Source organism: Frieseomelitta varia, unplaced genomic scaffold (genome assembly GCF_011392965.1).
Source record: "Frieseomelitta varia isolate USP_RPSP 00005682 unplaced genomic scaffold, Fvar_1.2 scaffold_212, whole genome shotgun sequence".
NCBI classification, from domain to species: Eukaryota; Metazoa; Arthropoda; class Insecta; order Hymenoptera; family Apidae; genus Frieseomelitta; species Frieseomelitta varia.
The window spans coordinates 108,028-130,092 of NW_025109884.1; the positions used below are offsets into that span (position 1 = coordinate 108,028).

Below are 22,065 nucleotides of genomic sequence, written 5' to 3' on the forward strand. Positions count from 1 at the left end.
AGAGCCGAGGAAAGCGAGGGAGAGACAGGGAGATCCAACTTTGGATCTAGCCATTGATTGAGATCCAGTGATATGGGATTCGCTTCCTCGAGTGGAATTTTACATTCCAAGTACAAAATTGAAGAGAAATTACCGGGGAGAGCCAGGGAGAGACAGGGAAATCCTACTTCGGATCTAGTCACTGATTGGAATCCAGTGACATGGAATTCGATTCTTTGAATGGAATTCTACATCCCAAGTACAGAATTAAAGAGAAATCATCGGGGAGAGCCGAGAAAAGCCAGGGAGATCCAACCATTGATTGAGATCCAGTGACAGGGGATTCGCTTTCTTAAGCGAAATTCGTCATTTGAAATACAAAATTAAAGAGAAATAATTGGGAAGAGCCGAGGAGAGGCAGGGAGAGACAAGGAGGAGCAACGAAAATTCTAAGAGAAACTTATCATTTCACGCGTCGTATTTGTACGAAAATTAATTTTAACGCTCGTCAATCGATGAACTCATCTCCCGGTATCTGCACGACCCAATCCGTACCCAAGCTACGAGTATCAAAAACTAATTCCCCCGGGAAAATCGCTACGGTCTAAAATCCAGGTAGAAAAAAAGAAAGAAAAAAAAAAAAAGAACACTGACAATTATGCTGTGCCAGTCGAGGAACGGGTAACGGGGGGAGAGGGGTAAAAAAAAAAAAAAAAAAAAAAATGGGGTGAAAACGGCGGAGGGTGGAAATGTCGGATGAAACGGAAGTCCCTTTGATTTTCAGGCGAGCCGCAATTATCCCTCTCGCACGTTCCACATACCGGAACTGGAGCAGTCGGATCGTTACGATGCTTTTTCTCTTTCTTGCTATCTCTCTCTCTCTCTCTCTCTCTCTCTCTCTCTCTCTCTCTCATTCTTTCTTTTCCCTCGTGGCCGTGGCTCACCGCGAAAACGCATGAAAAGATTCGCGGAAAAGACTCTTGGGGAAGGATGCAGCCGGCCTGAGGGCACCAGAACTTAAAGAGGGCGTTGCGAGAAGAATGGAGGCGGAGTGAAAAGCGGGATAGATCGGTGGTAGCAATCGTGGAGACAATACCGACCGGTTAAATGAGAGTTTCTTGTTTGTCGACGTCGACACGGACGTTCGACCTCATTAAAAATCACTCGTTTTCAGAGTTGATTCGGAAGTCCACGGTTAATCACCCGAGGAGGCACTCGAAACGGCCTTTTATCGGCCCCACGCAACCATTCTTTGTCTCTGCGCATTGCTGCCATCCTCTCCTCTTCCGCGTTCCACCGTTTCACCTTCAAACGAATCGGATTGGTTCTGTTAAAGTCGCGCGCAGTTCTCGTGATTCTGCGAATTTCTTTTCGGCAATTCCCTTTCTGTCGTCGCAAGTGGTTTTTTTTGAACCACTGATTGAACGCTTCGGGGATTCAGATACCTCAGTTCGAGAGGAATGTTTGAACTTTCGGAGGCACTGGAAGTTCGTTTCACATTATTCGAAATATTGACGCACACGCCTCGAAGATTTAGACGATTTCATTTTCAAGATGTTCGAGCATTTGTATAGATTTAATTTGTTTCCAGGTTGCTCAATAAAATTTCGATAAACTGACAATTCAACGAGTTTTTTACTTGAACTTCGATCATTGAAATTTCACATCAGCATCGCTTCGTGATTTATCTGTGTATTGTTGAAAAATATTTGTCCTGCAGCGGCTAAAAGTCGGAGAAAAGACGTTCTCTCGGACAAAATGTTAGGAGAATTTACGACTCACGTGTCGCCTACGCTATTCAATTGTGAAGGCCAAGTTTAATTTTTACAATGCGTACAGACCAGACGTCCGCACTTTTAGAAATTCGGCCACAATAGCATTTCTGCGAAGCGTCGTAAACTCTAGGACTCTTGGAGGGCCACTCAGATCTGCATCTGGAAAACACTTGGAGAAAGTAAGTGAGGCCCAGAGGAAACCCTGCTACACCGTCGTAATTCCACGAACAAGAGTCTACCACAATCTATCACCTCGCACTATGCCGCAGCAAACATCCAGCAAAGTCCGATAATTCGCTAATAAAATATGCTGGAAATGAAAACAATTTAACAACACTATGATTGATTTTCCACGTGCAATAAAGGGGCTAAGGGACGGGTAGTTTCGAGCTACCGAGTAGAAAACGGATAGTCCCCAGTCGATAGCGGACGACCCTTCATCGGCTTAGCATCGACACGAAAAGTACATGCACACGAAGCATTCGATCGGGTACACACAACCCTAACACATACTCGAGAGGATGGCAACCGGGGTGGTTGATCGTGTGCGAGGCGTCCTTAAGCGGCCTTTCGCCACCCTTCTTTTCCGGGTCACCCGTTACCCTGACGAGGGAGGTTTCATAATTGAGGACTAATTGTCGCGTCGCGGCTCTGCTGCTGCTCAAACCGAAAGAGAGAGGAGTGAAGTAAAGAGTCTGGAAAAAGAGGAGAACCAGAGGAGAAATAAGGAGAGTCAGAGAGATCCGACTGCACAGATTAAGTCTATCAAGCTTTCTCACGACTTGTCATCTGCTTCTTCTTTTACGTGGAATACAAAAGAATTTCAATATAATTGGGGAGAGCCAGGGAGAGACAGGGAGAGTCAATTTTTTGACTTGGCTATTAATTGGCTTCAGTGCCATAGAATTCGTTTTCCTGGCTAGGATTCTTCATTTTAAATACAAAATTAATGAGAAACAATCGGGGAGAGCCAGCCAGGGAGAGACAGGGAGAGCCAATTTTCGATTTAGCTATTAATTGGGTTTCAGTGGCATGGAATTCGTTTCCCTAGGTCGAATTCTTCATTTTAAATACAAAATTAGTGAGAAACAATCGGGGAGAGCCAGGGAGAGACAGGGAGAGACAGGGAGAGCCAATTTCCGATTTAACTATTAACTGGGTTTCAGTGGCACGGTATTCGTTTTCGTAAGTTGAATTCTTCATTTTAAATACAAAATTAATGAGAAACAATCGGGGAGGATCGAGGAGAGCCAGGGAGAGACGGGGAGAGCCTATTCTGGTTCACACGTTTTTTTTTTTTTTTAATATTCACGTACTGTTCCATCTATTTCACCAAGTTATTTGTTTGGTTGGCAACAACGATTCCAGGCAATTTTTCTCTCGATAAGGGACATCAATTGCTGGAAACAACGGCGAGAGAACGGAAAAGGCAAAAAGGGCTCGCGGAGGCCAGCGAAAGATAATTAGATATTGATTTCGCATTAGAGCCGCGTTAAGATGGACGGCTATTCATTAACGTGTTACAACGGAGGGCTCCTTCGTTCATTCATTGGCCGATCTATTGAAATCAAAGGATGGTCGAGACCTTCTGCATATTACTCACTGGTCCAACCTTCCTTCTTCCCGACCGCCGCCACTTCCTCCCTCCTTTCACCCTATTCTTCCAATTTTTCCCTTTGAAAAAAGGCTCACCCTATTGTCTCGAATTCCAACTGCCTCGCCGAGAAGGTCTTCTTGTCCCCGATGACGACGAACTTTGCTCGATCGACGAGATCTCGGAAATAACATACTCCCCGCCCGGAGTTTCAATTTTCATTCTTGGTAAACTTTTTGACATTACACGAGCAGGCGCGTGGAAATTAATTCGAAATTTCTCGCCAGACTTTCAAATATTTCTTATCAATCTTAATGCCTAGGAGATACATCGCGGAATATAACCTCGAAGAGGTTATCGACAGATAAGATATAAGGCTCGACCATTTAGTTAAACATTTCTCTTCAAATAAGAAAGCAAAAAGGAAAAAAGAGACGAATAAGCAGTGAAGAGAAAAGAAGATGCATCATTCGAGTTTAATACGTTCAATATCAAACATTTTACTCGATAGTTAAATAACGTTCGATATCTTATCAACGCGTGTATAAAGTATAACGTTTATCGAGTGTCCCGTGGTATTTCTAGCCGAATAAATTCCCGCGGAAACAGGATAGAAAAGAAGAAAGAATTCTTCGTAAATAAGGGCTGGTAGAGACTTGGTTGTAGCGAAGCGAATCGCCGGATTGCGATGTAAAGTGGTGGTACCTCTTTCTCGGAATGGCAATCTAATATTTAAATCTACGTGGAAGTAAGGTAGCTCGAATCGGACGCCTCCGGGGCTTTTTCGCAGGAAGATTCGCGCGAAGCAACATTGTTGTCGCGAGAAAACTAAACCACACGTAAATTCTACGTACGATATTTCTGAGAGTGCAACATTTTCTCAATTTTAAGTATATTTAAATACAAAACAAATAACAATAAGGGGAAAACAAACGATAAGTTTATTACTTCTTAATGATTTCTATCCAGTGATATCGTACCGACGAGTTCAAAAGAAGAAGAAAGCGACGAATTACGGTTCGGTCACTCGTTATGGTCCGCCAATCGGTTGCCAGCGAAAAGTGAAGAAGATAAAAAGGTTCTTTTACGTTGTAATTTCAATTATAAATTGTTCGAAAGCTCCTCGTTAAATTCTCCTGTCTATTTCTTTCTCGTGGAAATTTTGTTCAAGAAACGCGCGTCGAAGGAGAATGTTTTTAACAGCTCAACGACAGCTCTTGAAACATTTAACGCGCCAATTGACTGTAAAATAATAAACTGTACCCTCGAATATCGGCCAACCGACTGTGAAGAGAAAAAAAAAAGAAAAAAAAAAGAGGAGCAGGACGACACGTTCATTATGCAATGACTACGTAGGAATTTATTACTACGTCGTGTGTCCCTGATCGATAGCAGTGCTATTGATATCGATGGAGAATGGACGGACTGTAATAGGCCAGCGTTATCGATGGGCGAAAAAAAAGAAAGGGTGATTACTTTTGCTGGCAATTATTTCCAACAGACACGTTCTACGAGATCGTTCGACTTATTACTAGGATAATATAGAGCTATTCTTCGTTACGTCTCCGCGTAAATCTTTTTAATAAAAGAAGAAAAAAAAAAAAAGGATAGACGGTTCGTTGAAAAGCCAAATTAAAGTTTGCGAAATATAGAACGAGAAATGTGGAATAACATTTTTTCGTAGAACGTGTTATTTTTGAGAAAAATTGTTTTAAAGGAAGGGGAGGGGCTCGCGCGACGTTCCCCCTCCCCTCAATTTTCGACGCCAATTTTCTCAACACTGGCAGCTCGCGCGAAAAAAATTCTTTCTACATTTTTGACATAGTAGTTTCTCGCGTACAATTGACTATTCTATTCAAGATAGATGTTTAACATAGGATACGATTATATCACTCGATATCTTTCCTTCGAGTATTGTTGCATTTTAACGTGTTCCAAAAAAGAGATCTGGGTCGCGACTGAATGATTTATCATACGTGAAAGACAGTCGGATCACGTCTAAATTTGCAGCACATCGGTTGTACAACTAACCGCGTTATAAGGAGAATGGAATCTAAATACAGATTTTCAATGGAGAACTCGTTACAGACGAAAATATAATGTCGCGTGCCCCATATTCGAGGCATATTTATAAGTATGGAATCAAACTCGGAATTATTATGTGTTTAATAAACATTGGTACAAGCCAATATTCTTGGAGAAATGACAACTTCTCTCGGTGTAAATAATAAATTTCCCATTTTTCAATTCATTAAAAATTAAAACCGCGAACTGAAACGAGAGAGTTTCGTTTTCAACATTACGCACGTATTTGCGTACGTGTTCAGAATTTTATGCCGTAATTGTGAATTTTATGCGGGCGTAAAACTTTTGGATCGCCGAGAGTTTGAAATTGCAAATTCTCGCGAATTTCTGCAACATTTTGTATTACGAAAACTTGGGGACTGCAGAATTTCGCGACTTGTGATACGGTTTCGGACTCGCAAGAAATTTAGAGTTGGCTACGAAAATTTATTTTACAGCTTTGAAAAAATTTATTTTATAAATTGCAGGATGTGAAAATCTAGGAATAAAATTATAGAATTTGAAAAATTGAAAATCTAGTAATGAAATCATAGAATTTGAAAAGTTGAAAATTTAGGAATGAAATTATAGAATTTAAAAAAATGAAAATTTAGGAATAAAATTGTAGAATTTAAAAAAATGAAAATCTAGGAATAAAACTAGAATTTGAAAAAATGAAAATCTAGGACTAAAATTATAGAACTTGAAAAAATGAAAATTTAAGGATAAAATCATAGAATTTAAAAAACTGAAAATCTAAGAATAAAATTATAAAATTTGAAAAACAGAAAATTTAGGAATAAAATTATAGAATTTGAAAAACTGAAAATTTAGGACTAAAATTATAGAATTTGAGAAAATGAAAATCTAAGACTAAATTATAAAATTTGAAAAAAATCTAGTGATAAAATTATAGAAAAGCAGCAGTTAGAACTGTTTCAGAAGCTGGTACAACGATTACTTTCGAGACACCGGTTGTACCGCGAAACATCCTTACGAAACATCCGGATCGCGTGCTCGATCGCACGTAATGCACTCCAACTGCAACACGAGTACGACCGTCGAGTTTTCGCGGAAGCATGCAAAATATTCGAGGCTGCCGACACGCGTGATACGCGGAAGGAACGTAAAGCCGGCTTCCGGAAATCTACACGCCGTATTTATGGAAATATATATACGTGAAATCGGAAACGGGCATTTACAATGGTCTGGTTTATCTAGTTCTTGTCGTCGAGGTCAAATTTGTCACCGGAGTAATCCTAGAGATCTCTAGAACGACAAAAGGCTAAAATAACAATCGAACCTTCAAAGAATGAAGATTCATCGTACACTTTCAAAAATTCGAAGGATCTATCATATTTAATATAACTATTCGATTCGACAAAATTTCTCCCAAACATTTATGATTTTTAATTCCTTTTTAACTGCTGTACGTATTTTGTGAAATAATAATAACGTAACGTTTTCAATCGTTTCTTTCTCACTTTCTCGTTGAACAGCACAAAATCGAAAAGGGAAAAAAATGGAATCAAATTCTGGCGGAAGTTTTGGGCAGCAAATGACGTGTATGCGGGTAGGGGTGGGATGAAAGGAGGAGGGGCGGGACGAGGAGAAAGTTTCCCTAGGGAGTTTCTAACCGTGCAGAACAGCAGAGTCGCCTAAACGACATCGTTTATTATTTTAATGACGTCATTAGTGGAATTTAAATAAACTTGTCCGCGAGCCACTTTTCGTCCCGCAACAGTTTTATTCGTCGTTGCCACGACATTTGGCTATTCTCGCCGCCATTAGCGTCTTATTTTTCCTCTAGCGTCGCCCTACAACCGTCCTATCGCGGGAAAATCTATTTTTCTCTCTCTCCGTCCGATTTATTCTAAGAAATTTGAAAAACATATCAATAAAAAAAAGTATCTCATCGCCGAACCGGCCACAATGTGAAAATAGATGTTTTAACACTGAAACAGCACGAAAATTACCAAAAAAAAAATCAATCTCTCTGTTTCCAACACGACGAATGCACATAAAGACAAAAAAGGCAAAGAGTGGCCAACTTCGTATTAAAGGGATTAATAAGTTGATCAGAATATTCCGTCAAGAAGGGAACACCGACCGGGAGAGAAAATTCCGGCAGAAGCGTTGAAATTGAACGCTTTGAGCTTTAGGTTGGTAACAGAGAGGGAGATCCCCTTCACACTGTCGCGATGCTTTTGATGCCTGGGCGAAGGGAGTGTCCCCTCTCTTTGTGCCAGTGTAGCACTTTTAACACTCTCTTTCTCTCTCTCTCACTCTCTCTCTCTCTTTCTTTCTTTCTCCTTCCACCCTAGCGAAGGGAGAGACTTCACACAGAGCCGCTGTGAGCACGCCGTTTCACGTTAGCACGGTGAAAAGTTGCCGAACTCGCCATGGAACGTGGTTCCGGGAACATGCTCGATATTCGCTGGATGCCGTGGTGCGCGTTTAACCCTTGGCATATTTACCAAGATCAGGTCAAAGTATATATATATATATATATATATATATATATATATATATATATATATATATATGTATATTACCCCTGTACAACAGGGCAGCATGAGCTTTTGATCAAACGCGGCGCTACGAAGCCAACTGGAAGACGCCGAAAATTTTTAACAGATGCATAACCGGATTGAAAGTAACTAAAAATATAAGTGTAACCAAAAATTTCTGAGTTCCGTCGCGAAACTTTCGACTGAAACAGTCGATTTCGAAAAATTTCTAGTGATCAAGTTCGCTTCGTTCGCCACAAACGGCAAACACCGAGCCAACGAAATACCCTCCGTGAGAAACAGCACGAAATTCCCTAGGAAAGGACCATTTGTCCGTGAGAGCCAGCGGGGAAACACAATTATCCCCCGTCTTAACCTAAAACGAGGACACCCCAAGGTTGATAAAACTTAATCAGCGACGCGGTCGGTTTAATAAAGCGTAAACGCGGCAGATAATAAACGTGAAATAATAGACGATGAAATCTGCAGAGAGAGAGAAAAAGAGAGAGAGAGAGAGAGAGAGAGAGAGAGAAATGCTGGAATGAAACGGTTTCCAGGCCATAGGCGGTACCGTGGCGCAGTTTTCAAAGGGGGATGTGGGAGGGAGGGGGAAACAATATAAAAATGACGCGGCGTAGCCGTGCCACGGGCGGGCGCCGTCTTTTCTTTTCCCGCCCTGTCCGTCCATTGTCTTCGGCTTCCCGTTGAACTTGTGCACATGACTCGTTTTCAAAAGATCGGCCCCGCGTCGCAGACGCGCGCCGAGGAAACCGGGGAGAAGGGCGAAATCGAAGGACAGCGGCATAATTTCACGGTGGATTATCGTTGGATTTATCACTGTTCGAGCTGTTCTGGTTTTTTGTTGTTGTTTTATTTTCGTTTCGCGTGGAATTTCCCTTTTTTTTCCCCTACGTCGAATTTGAATTTGGCGCTGCCATCAATTTAGCGTTGGTCAGTTGCCAACCGTGAAACGAGAAACTCACTGCACGCCAGTGACGTGTATCCAGTGTTAAGATTCGCAATCTGGACAAGGATAGCGTTGCGTTAAAAATTTTCGAAACTTCAACCCAATTAGTATGATTTTTGAGAGTTGATCCGGAATGTAAAATTATCGACTTTTGATCTATTTGACCAACTGGTCAGTTACCAATCGTGAAACGAGAAATTCACTGCACGTGAGTAATGTGCCTATTCAACGTTAAGAAAACGTTACGCGTCATTTTTATAAAATTTTTAAAATTTCCACAATCACACGAAACTTTCACCAAGATAATTTTTAAGAGCTGATCCACAACCAGTGGAGTTTTATCTAGATGTAAAATTATCGAAACTTTTCTCGACCTATTTTTTCAACGCTTCAATCCGTGTCTATCAAATTTTAACGAATCACTCCATCGATATCGCCGTAGTGAGAATAGGATTTCTCGACAAAGCCAATTTTTGAGAAAAAAAGCATTTCAAATTTCCCCGCTCGGTATATTTAATACTCACATTCATTTATTTAGTTTTTCGCCACTAAATACACGAGTATTTAACCACTTGCGCTGGAATGACGTGCCACGCGTATCGAGAACTTTTTGCCCTCAAAATTACGATGTATTCTCAGTTATAAGTACATGTAAGTGAAACAAAATAGGCGAAGCAAGTAATAAATTTATTACCTCTCAATAATTTCTGTCCGAAAGCGGCGAGTCATTAGCAGATACGGTTCGGTCACTCGTTATGGTCCGCAATCAGTTTGCCAGCGCAAACGGAGAGCTACGAGACACACGTGTCTCGGTGTTTCAATGTCTCTGACATACAGAAGAGACATCAGAGGAACACACGAGGTAAATAATAATAATCGTCGACAGTTGGTAGGACGATTTGGACGAGAAATCAATGGCGGAGTTGCACGCGTTTATTCGGTTTGGTCCCGTATCATCGAGTAGAATAGAAAATAATGGCAAGCTGCCGGATATTTGTGGGCGGGAGCGTGACAAATATATATGATAAAAGCCGAGCTGTTCCGCTCCGTATCGCGATATTGATTTATAAAGGGCCGATACATATACACGGGCCGTATATCCGAACTGTGTTTTCGATTTCCACGTAACGCGCGTTCACCGAAAATTTGATATTTCACTTGGAATATCAATAAGGATATTGAAATCCAAAAATGCGTGCGAATCCCGACGATTGTGCGTCGGCGAATAAATTCCACGCGGAAGAAAATATTTTGGAGAATTCTGTTTCTCCTGATGAAATGGCGGGAATAGGCTGGTTTCCTCGTTTCGGATTTCTCTTCCATTTCGAACGCGTTTCCAGTTTCACGATCTTCCGATTTTGGATTTGGCTTCGGGACGAGTTTCGTTTTCGCAATCTCCACAATTTTGGAACATCTATTTATTTCCAGTATTTCCAAATTCTGGAAAACATCGTCTCCTCGATTCTTTCCGCTTTCTCTCTCTCTCTCTCTCTCTCTCCGAGACTTTTAAAACTCCTCCCGTTTCGAATTTCTCGCGCGACGCATCGCGAATGAAAAATACAGCAGCCGCGAAGTTTCGAAAACCGCTGACAGAAAAATCCACAGTCTTGTCGCGGCAAAGTCCTTAAAACCACCGTTCGCCCACCGTTTTTTTTTTTCACGTAGTTCGTACAAGATACTTCTAAAATGATCCTCCGCCTCCTTGCGGGCCAGGTTGACAGATTAAAACTCTGCTAATTACTTGGCGAAACTCCGTTCCTCAACTTTCTCATTACCTGGGTGAAACGCGCTAAAATTACATCTGAGATTAAACAAGGGGGCCAATTCGGTTCCCAAGGAGACCGAATGCTCTGATCATCGTGCCGATACTAAATAAACATTGACCACGTGGTGTGTGGCAGGGCTGTGCAACTGAACCGTGCACGCGAGAGCACGTGACGTTAACCCGATTAATCCGATTTCACGGATGCAATCGTGCCCAAGCGGGTTCGACGAACGCAGCCAGTGTAAATTGAGCAGGGTAATTGGAGACACGCGGGGGGGTTATACGTCAAGCAATCGTCCTCTTGTTTACTACCCCACGAAACTTGGATTCTTATTGCTGAAGATGGCAACTTCGTTACGGCATCTCCGTAATTTTGGTAATTTCGTCAAATTCGATAGAAGTTTTTCTCGAATTTTCAGAATCTCATCATTTTGGGCTTTTCCAACTTTTACACTTGCACAGAGAAAGAATTTCCAATTTCGAATCTTCTGCGTAGAAGACTTCCGTGATTTTTGGACTTTCCAATTCAACAGAATTCTTTTTCTATTTTTTTCTAATTTTTAGAGCCTCCCATTCTGGATTTTTCCAACCTTTAAACTTGCAGAGAAAGAATTTCCAATTTCGAATCTTTTGCGTAGACTTTCGTGACTTTTGAACTTCCCAATTCAACAGAATTCTTTTTGTGTGGTTTCTCTATTCTTTTTCTAATTTCTGGAGCCTCCCATTCCGGACTTTTCCAAACTTTAAACTTGCAGAGAAAGAATTTCCAATTTCGAGTCTTCTGCGTAGACTTTCGTGATTTTTGGACTTTCCAATTCAACAGAATTCTTTTTTCTATTTTTTTCTAATTTTTGGAGCCTCCCATTCTGGATTTTTCCAACCTTTAAACTTGCAGAGAAAGAATTTCCAATTTCGAATCTTCTGCGTAGACTTTCGTGACTTTTGAACTTCCCAATTCAACAGAATTCTTTTTGTGTGGTTTCTCTATTCTTTTTCTAATTTCTGGAGCCTCCCATTCCGGACTTTTCCAAACTTTAAACTTGCAGAGAAAGAATTTCCAATTTCGAGTCTTCTGCGTAGACTTTCGTAATTTTTGAACTTTCCAATTCAACAGAATTCTTTCTGTCTAATTTCTCTAATTTTTAAAACCTCTCATTTTGGACTTTTCCAATCTTCGAACTTGCAGAGGAAGAATTTCCAAATCAATCAGTGTCTATCGGAGTGGCCCAATGACAAAAAGCATTAGCCAGATTGACAAAATTTGGATCCTATAATTTCGTTTCTGTATAACGTCGTTTAATAGAACTTGAACGGTCGACACCATCAAAGAGAGAATTCGTGGTATGATCGACGGTGGTGTGAAAGAACAAAGAAAGTCTGCCAAACCAATGCGCCAGCGTTAATTTACCGTTCTAAACATTAATTAAATTTTTCGGCTGAGGTTTGAAAAGAAAACTACAAGCTCCTTTCCTTCCCCCCCGGGGGGAGGAACTGGGATTTCCTTTGTGCCCGGTAATTTTGTTTGCCGTGCTGGGTTTGCGGTCTCTCGTTAGTCGTTAAGAATCAAAGGGGGAGAACTTAAAGAAACTGATCACCGGTTAAACTAAACGTTGAAACCTTGTTATTTTCTTAGGAACAATGACAGAGGTCCTCGAGAACATAGATTCGTCAAGAACCAGATAGAATTTAATACTCAAAGTTGTTATTTTCGAACCAGTCTAAGTCTAGACTGTGACAATTTCAACGTACGTTGGTTGCGAATTATAAATCCACGATCATTTTTTTCTTGACTCGTAACTGTCACCAGTTTGGGAACCAAAAACAAATCACGTTCACAATTGTCTTCACAATTTGGTCAAAAATTTAATCGCCAGAAATCCCAGGAGAATTGCAAGAAAATCAAACAAAATTTCAACTCTGCTGATTGGACTGCTCAGGCTGTGGATTTCAATGAAAATTCTCGTTTCTGGAAATACAATTAAAAAAAAAAAAGAAAACTAGAACTTGACAGAGATTTGTCACGTTTTCGCAACATCTTCACTTTTCATTTTCAATAGTTTACAAATGTAATCTAATAATCCACAGTCTCAGAGCTGCCTCAATCTCGCAACTCGAACCCATCCACGATGAGTCCCTGTGTTTCCATAGCGAGGCAAGCAAGTGGCATGCAACCCTCGGGAGGGAGAGGGTTAGGTTTCGAACGATGCTTTTCTTGGTTACTCACTTTTCTGCGGCCGCAGCAGAGCATGGCTGCTGCGCTGCAGCTGCGGCGAGCCGTCGACGAGAGTTGAGGCTGATGACAGACGTAGCTGAGTCGTGCGCCCCCTTCCCGCTGCAGCTGCACCACGCGCACCTGCAGCTGCACCTGCTCCCGCTCCCGCTGCCCTTGACCGACACCGACTCGACCACCGTACTTGATGCGCACGTGTTTTCGCCACTGCATGAGTTCGGTGCGTCATGCCCTCTTCCTGAAATTCGACTGCCGATTAGTGGAAAGAAGCGGGAGTCGGGGGGAGTGGAAATTCGCCAAATTCGGCAGGAGAAAAGAATTTCGCGAACTAGAGACTATCTTCTGAGACTAGAGACTTTTATGGATATTTCTCAGAAACTGCCCGACAAAAAAATCGTGAAACGATTTTCGAATCTCGACAATTTCCATATTCTGGTGAAAATTCTGAAAATTCGCGCGAAAATTTGCCGGTAAATCAGCTTCTTCTGGAGAAGCGGGAAACCTGACCGCAAGAATTAATTAATGGGCGACGAGGGGCGAAGGGTGAAATGGATGGGACGGGGAATTTCGGAATCTTCGTACACCCTCGGCACCCACCGACGACAACACACAACGCTATCAAAAGCAATCACCGTTACGTAACACGTCGTAGCTAAAAGGCTTCCAAGCAAGGGCTGTTGCGCCGTACGGCTAATGCACTTTGTTAGCAAAGCAGCCCCGTAGTAGTCGCAAATTTTTGTCGATGCTAAGGATGCCAGGAGTCGCCCTCTCACCCCCTTTCTTACCCCCTTGGGAAAGCAGGACAGATCGATCGATACGTACGTACCATGGGGGAGGGAGGGAGGGAGGCTGTATGCCCCTGCCACATACCATATAATCTTTGCCACACACTCTGGGCATCCTGAAGCCTGACACCTATGAGCAACCATACACCATCGCCTGCTTGGAAACTTTTAACATAACCCTCGGTCAGTGCTGTCATTCTCCCCTTACGGCGCCTTTAACGGCGCATTTTTGCAGAAATTATGGCGTACTGTCTTTAACTTTCAACGAGCATATCCTTTCCAAGAATCCTGAATCATTTTCACTGTTGATTCACCGAGTCAATTCGACTGACATCAAATTTGAGAATTTCTTAATCTTCGTCGTTTTTGAAATACTCGAACTTTTAAGATCTCCTTCCCTAATTTTTTTTTGGAATGTTCCTGCTTTCGACCAACTGAATCATTTTCGTGCGTGCGAAACGATAGATTCACTGACGATCAATCAACTTGATTTTGGAATTTCTTAATTTTCATCATTCTTACGTTTTTGAACTACTGAAAGTGTCAACATCTCCCGGATTAATTCCATCGTACTTGTATAAATTTCCAATTGTTATATAATACTTATATTCTCCAATTTTTCGGAACGTTCAAACTTCCACCGGTTCCAAACCAGATTTCGAGTTCTTAATTCTCTTCACGTCCAGAACTTTTTGTCCCAAAATTGCAATATTTCCACAGTTTTCAGTATATTCAAGTATAACCCAGACGAAACAAATAAAACATTTATTACCTCTCGATAATTTCTATCTATTTTGATATCATACCGACACGAGAGAGTTCAAAAAGAAAGCAACGAATTATTGTATATACGATTTTGGTCACTCGTTACGGTCCGCAATCAGTTAGTCGTTAAATCAGAGCAAAAAAAAAAAAAAAGAACGCCCGATAAACAAAATTCCCTAGGCGGCCGAGGCGTCAATTGGGAACAACGTGCCATCACGCACGCGGAAAAACCGCGATTAATTAATGAGCCTGGATTTAATCAGGTCTGCAGCGCCACGTTATTAAAAATTCATCTGAACCCGGCTGGAAAGGGAGAGGAACGTGTAAGTGTCGAAACGCCTCGATAATCGATCGGAGAACCTCAGCGCGGGCGACGTTTATTTTCGGGAGGCAGGTACGCAGAAGAACGAAGAAGATACCCGCTGGGAGGGAATGTAGAACGAGGCCGCCAGCATATCGCGTGCCAAATTAAAATCGCTCGATCATCTGGGATGGATCCTCTCGCCATTAATAAATTAACACGCCCTGATATCGACTGGATCGCTGCTGGATGAAGTTATTAGGTCACTCTCTCCCCGTGTGTCTGATACTCCCCCTGGCATATTTCTTCTGATATCGCCATCCCGTTGGAATTCTCTATAAATCACACGACATTAATCTCGGTAAATACACCCGGTAAAATTCCGCGTGACGCCGTGTGATTATCATCACTGTACCTAATGCCCCATGTCTTTTTTTGATCCCAAGTCCTATTAACCTCTTGCGCTGGATTGACGTGGCCACGCACGTCGAGATTTTTTTTTTTTTTGTCCCTAGAATTGCAATGTTTCAGAATCCTCAGTTTTAAGTATATTTAAGTATAACCCGGGCAAAGTAAATAATAAATTTATTACTTCTCAGTAATTTCTATCCGGGCGATACGAGTTCGGAAAGAAAGCGACGAATTATCGTGTACGGTTTGGTCACTCGTTATGGTCCGCAATCAGTTGCAAATTGGTTAATAAACTGGCGTGTGTCTTCGAGTTCTACGTGCACATGCTTCAGAGTTATCTCTTTATTAACTCTGCAAAACTAGTCCTCCTTGATTCTAATTTAACTCGGACGATGGTTTAACTCTTTGAAAGACATAAAAAAAAAAAAAAAAAAAAATCGTTCAAACAGTTGCAAACAAATCGTATCCAATTGAAGGGAAAGAGACCGTGTCTCGAACCCTAACCTAGCCTAATCACCGTTCTGAACGAGCGTCAGAAAGAGATCGGTACGACGTGCAACCGCAGGATGGATGGATATATTTCAATCATCAGGTGGGCAAGGGCCGAAACAAAACGCCTCCGTGCTTTCAGCTCTCTTTACGGTAGCCGAGTAATCGATCGCACGTGGCTGTGCGCAATCACAGTTGACCTAGGGCCACCGAGAATTATGCCAGGAATCTCATAACCGACGTCCATCACCGACCGAATGTCTCGGTCTTCAATTCAATCGTGGGGGAGGGGGAGGAGAGAGGGTGGGAGGAGATTTGTACTATTCATACGACAGATTCTGTGTCAAGCTCGCGTTAGCTCATTAAGAATCAATGAAATCCTCAACCGCGTGCGGCTGTCGGTGGTATAACCTTGACCCGGCTCCTTCCTTTCATGGACTCTCCCCTAGAAAGGAGGCTGGCCTCCTTCCTGCGTGCATGGGGGAGTCTAATTCGTCGAGTAATCTCGATTAGGGTAGAGAAAGGAGATGACAATTCGCGAAAGATTGAGCAAAATTATTAGTTCTAGAAGAAGGGATCACTCTCGCGATGACACTGCAACGAGGAGAAATCTTTTGGTTGCTCGTGGCATCTCCACGAAGATATAATCCTCAAGTATCTTTATGGCAGTTGGATTACAGATAATACTCTAACAATTCATGTCAGATCATGGAAATTTAGATTATTTAATTGTACAGTGTTTTGCAACTTTTTCAATATCTTCGACGTTTAAAAAATTTAATATAGAAAGAAGAAAGAAGGAACTGTAATTTTAGGGGAGAGAGGATAGCTTTTAGCCACTTGCGCTGGCAACTGATTGCGGACCGTAACGAGTGACCAAATTGTATACAACAATTCGTCGCTTTCTTTCTTTTAGAACTGGATCGGTATGATGTCACTGGATAGAAATTACTGAGAAGTAGTAAATTCGTCACTTGTCTTTGCCTATTTTGTTTTACTTAAATATACTTAAGGCTGAGAGAATATTACAAATGTGAAAATGTTGCAACAAAAAATTCTCGACGTGCGTGGCAAGAGGTTAAACAATTTTTGGTTCACTTACTAAGATTGCAAACTTATTCCCTGTGCTATTTTTGGGCAGGTGAGAGAAAGAAAAGGGATGGAAGTTACATAGAATTTCGTACGGCCTCTCCCGATGCGCCGGGAGTTTTTGAGTTTACTCTAGCTAGTGGAAGTTCTTCTTATTAGTCTATTACATCCCCGTGCAGCTTGATACAAGCTTATAAACAACGTCGCTACGCTCCTCGAGTGGACAGCCAATCGGCCCCTGGCGGTGCTTCTCTGCCAGTGGAACGTTTTTCTAGAGGAAATGCGCGCAGCATAATGATAATGATGCACGTGCAAGGGTAAACTGTCATATTCCCCCAAAGGACTTCCTCCTGCTATCACGAAGCGCCATCGTTCATGCAATCTCCTGGACTGGAGAGTCCACCTCCGAATTAACAACTCCCAAATTTCTAAAAACCTCTCCTAACTTCCAACTCTAATTCCGTATACATCCTAAATTAAAAACAGACAGATTATAAATATTTCCTTGAAAAAGAAAGAGAGAGAGAAAAGAAGAGAAGAGGTTACAGGACAGTTAGCTATGTTAAAACATAGTATTAGAGTGTCTACTGAGACGCTAAAAAACACTAAATACAGATTGCAAGAGTCCAAAATCGAAACGGGTCTCGCGGATTACTCGATATAGATAAGAATTTCGATCGTCGTTTCTCGACGACTGAACCGGACCACGTTTCGTTAGACGCTTGCTATCAAAGTGAAGTCAGAATGCAAACGAAACGGTTGTTTAATTGATTATTCGAAGCACGAGCAGGATCTGTAACGCTCGTCTGGCGGACAGAAAATATCGCGTTGAATTGCAAAGAAGAGAGGAGGTGGGGAACATGAGCTGATGGCATGCCATGCAGATTCACTCGTATTTCCAGAGTAATTTCCAGCCTATGTACATAATTCTCTGGGCACACTTAGAAGGAGAGTTTCTCGCGATGTCATTCGAATGACAGAGGCACATACACGCGTGGTACATGTATATAATGGCGTGTTGGAATTGATACCTTCTAAAAATCATTTCTCGTGCGAAGGGCCGTCGGGTCCCTGCTCGAGTAGACCTGAGTCACTTCTCTCATTCTGGTCCACCGATTATCCACTCGCGCTCTCCTGAAACAAAATCGAGACAACCGCGTTAGCACGCGAGAGATATACTCGGTGAGATTTTTAATTTAGTCGCGTCAGTGACGAGATAATAAATAATACTTATTTCAAGTCGCAAACTTTGAAATTTAAATGTTCTATTTTGTACCTTGTGTTGAAAATGTAAATAATATTTAGTTGCGCATTAAGAATGTTACGTAAATGTGATATTGTTTCTGAGTGACGAGGCTTTAAAGACGCAACTGTTGGAGAGCAATCCGCCATACACCGAAACCCCACGAAACCGAGCGTCACGGCAACGTGTATAACGGGGTTGCTCGTCAACAGCCCCATCGAGAAACCACTATACAAAGAATCGTGCTATGAAATCTCTAAAACTAAGGAAAATTTGTGGAAAATATGAGATAAGAGTGCAAATATGGAAGACATCCAAAGTTCATCAAAAAATCCGAATTTCCGTGAAAAATAAAACTTTCTACTTTTGTGGAAACTCTTTTTAAAAGATTCGTGGCAAAAATATTGATCCAGTCTTTCCGTTTTATGATCAATTGAACGTGCTTTCTTCTGAGTGAGAGAAATAGAGAGAGAAGAATTTAAATTTGAATTCTTGAAAGAATCGATGAACGTTAAAGCTCCTACGTGAAAATTCGAAAATTTGCGTAGACGTTTGGCTTCGACAGGCAAAGAGCAAAGCTTCCCGGACACTTGACTCTGCAGACATCTCCATCGGGAAACGTCAGCGTTTAAGCAAAGCAGCTTTCAATATTAGATAAAGCTCGAGGGGCACTGTCCTTTTGATCACTCAACAATTGCAAGCTGTTTTGTATAATTTATCTAAAACAAACACACAAACACACACGCCAAATAGATTTAAATATTTCGATCGCTTTTATTATTCGAAAATAATATTGAAGTTCTTAAAACCCTATCAGCATCAAAAATCAATTTTTGCTTAATTTGTAAATTTATTTTTTCGTCTAATATATATATATATATATATATATATATCAATATTACTTTCTTTTAATATACCAAAGATTAGCTATATTTGATATTTTGATCATGACTTTTCAATAATCATCATTTCCTCCTCACCACGTGTAATTGTACACTTTTACACATTTTCATACTTTTCTGAATATAAAAATTCCAACTGCATAATTTACACGAACACTGATCCTGAATCCCCCACTGCATAAACTTCAATATCATAGCCTCTTTAATACCCTTGATCAATTCCACAAATCAAATTCGATATCACAATCCCCCCACCGTTTCATACTGTTCAAATACTCAAGCGCCGAATAATCAACTTGCAAAATTTCGAACACTCGAGCCCCTAATAGCTGCATGCTCGACTTCAACGACACAGATATATAAAGCCAACTGAAATCTCGAAAGCATCCAGTAATTTACCAAACAATTCAGGCAACTGATTCGAACGGCCTGATTCCCTGATCACAAACACCATCTACAAAGCGCTCGAACAATTCGCGCTGGTATCTCGCACAGAATCGGCGGAATTTTTGCGGCGAGGCACAACAGGCTCGTTACAGCGAGGAGGGAGAAAGGAGAGAGAGAGAGAGAGAGACAGAGAAAAAGTGAACTGAAAAAAAACTGTCCACGAGGAGGCACGCGAGATTAACTACACCGACTCACGCCAAGCGTAACTTAACAACGTCGTACACGCCACTTAACGCCCAACATCGCGGCACACGATTTTCGTTCTCCCGGCCGAGGACGAGGAAGGCGACGACGACGACTTCACGGGGGGACACGAGCGCGGTCTCAAACTGCGCGAGGACGTGTGTGTGCCGTCGTTAAATAAAAGGGGGTACCCACTACTGCGCAAAATCTTTGTCGTAAGGGCGGTTCGATCGCCGTTTGGTCCATGTGATATCAGTCACCTTCCGGATGATAACTCAATCGACTTCCTCTCTCTTTCTCACACACTTGCTTCGTCAAATTTCCACTATTCCAAAGGTATTTCCTCCTCCTGGTTCGTCCTTCGAACGACAAGCGTGCAGTTAACATTTGCCCAAAATATCTTGCGGGCAATTACTTTTACTTTAACCTCCTGCGCTGGAATGGCGTGCCATTTGTCCCCAAAATTGTAATATTTTCTCAGTTAAGTTGTCCCCAAAATTGTAATATTTCCTCAGTTTATATATAATATTATAATATTATAATCAGTTTATATATAATATCAGGTAATATTTAAGTGTTGTCCCTAAAATTTTATTTTCTCAGTTAAGTTGTCCCCAAAATTGTAATATTTCCTCAGTTTATATGTAATATTATAATATAAATCAGTTTATACATAATATCAGGTATATTTAAGTGTTGTAATATTTTCTCAGTCAAGTTGTCCCCAAAATTGTAATATTTTTTCAGTTAAGTTGTCTCCAAAATTGTAATATTTTCTCAGTTGTGTTGTCCCCAATGTTGTAATATTTTCTCAGTTTATGTATAATATCAGGTATATTTAACTGAAACAAAATAGGCTGAACAAGCAATAAATTTATTACTTTTCAATCATTTCTATCTAAAAGCGGCGAATTACTAGACACGATTCGGTCACTCGTTACGGTCCGCAATCAGTTGCCAGCGCAAGGCGGTTAAAGATAAGATATCTTCGTTTCGCTCAACATTCTGAAACTGTCGAGCAACTGTTGCTTGCTAAAAACAATACGTGAGAATTATTTAAAAGTATATACCTTTGAATGCCTTTTCTGTTTTTTTTTTTTTTTTTTTTTTCATTTATTCCTGAATTCATTAACCTGGCTGTTACTTGGTAATACGTGTTCCTTTCATGTTCGCCTCAAAACTTAATCATTCAGTGATTAACGTCCGTTCCAGAAACGTGGGACTTCAATTACTTCAATTACTTCAACATACGATCCTTTAAGACCCTTTATAGTAGTAACGCTCGCTCAAAATAATTGCACGAGAGTAGAAACTTCGCGTTTCACGTTGCGCGAAACGTCCTCGTTTTCAGATATTTAATGCGGCCGAAAAGTTGCGTGAGAGGATGTTTGAAACTTCTTCCGCATAAAGTCTCCCCCCTGTTCATTATTTATTTTGAGCAAAGTGCATTTGACATGAATAAACAAAGTCGCGACGCGGAACTCTGTTCCAGAACGAACGCGCGCGCACACATTCCCGCGGTAAGTACAGTTTCTTTCCGAAGCAGCTCGCAGCTATAAAAGGAAGAAGCTCCCCTCGGAGAATGGAAAGAAATTAGTGTCTATAAAACTCCCTAGGAATTAGCCGCGCACAGAGAATATTGTTTCGAGCGCTGATGCACTAAAGTTAGAACCTATACCGAACGCTACGCCCCGAGGAAAGAATTCGTCGACCATTCAACTGGTTCTTCTGAACTTCGTTACCATCGCTTTCCGTTTCACATTCTATCGATCTTGAAGACGCAAGAAGGGACTCTCGCAGCAAACGAAGAAGCACAAAGCCGGTCAAATCGAACCTGACTGACCAACCGGAGTCGAATCACTCCTCACACGATGAGGACGGATACCGCGATTGAACACCACCTTCAGATGATCTCTTCCGCTTTTGGAGACGAGGAGAGAAAAGATAGGAAGAATGCTCGCGACACCGGGGGTAACGTTGGAATTTTTATATTCTTATTGGAAGAGCCGGGGATAGGTATAACCGGTTTAACGATCCCATTATCTTCAAAGAAAGTTACAGAAGGTGGATAGTAAAAAGCTATTTATACGCTTCTCCGTGTTTCGCCCTAAGGGTGTCGTTATTCTAATTATGGATTTTCCCCGTGCAGAGGCCGGCTTAGGAATCACGACGTAAAAAGAAAAACGAGTCGCCAAAAAGGGTCTTCCTTAATATGTCGCGATAATGCAGAGCCGAGCGAAGCAGGTTCTATCTCCGTGCAAAATAAGAGAACAGGCCCAGTTATTTGGACTGGTACTTACGGTGCGATTAGCCGAACTTGCAAGACTTGCAAGATTATTGAAGAGTGTTAGGCGGTGGAAGAAGGAAACGAAACGACTCCGAGCGTGAAAAATAGATGCCAGTAGGGTCGATAAGGTGGCAATGGACGCAGAAGAAGCTCGTGGAGCGGAATTTCGGATCGTACGGCAACGTAGCTTGGCCTGGATCGATAAGGGATACGTTTAAGGGCGAGAGTAACAGGAGCATCGCAGCAGCCAGCAAGATCTTGCTCATTGTGTACCTTACT

The 22,065-nt window shown here is 41.6% G+C and overlaps 1 protein-coding gene across 5 annotated transcripts in view; it reads right to left on the reverse strand.

Annotated features, from left to right (window-relative positions):
* Positions 1-22,065, reverse strand: part of LOC122527193 (rho GTPase-activating protein 100F) — a 59,258-nt gene that overhangs the window by 35,696 nt on the left and 1,497 nt on the right. For 3 of the 5 annotated variants that reach the window (XM_043651160.1, XM_043651156.1, XM_043651159.1), the window contains exons 2-3: positions 17,756-17,858; positions 12,879-13,122 (exon numbers count right to left, since the gene is read on the reverse strand). In XM_043651160.1, coding sequence (XP_043507095.1) covers positions 12,879-13,097 — 219 coding nt within the window. In that variant the 5' untranslated portion in view covers positions 13,098-13,122; positions 17,756-17,858. Of the gene's footprint in view, positions 1-12,878; positions 13,123-17,755; positions 17,859-18,491; positions 18,566-19,511; positions 19,879-22,065 lie in introns of those variants that run through there. The other 2 variants (XM_043651157.1, XM_043651158.1) reach the window with 2 other exon arrangements.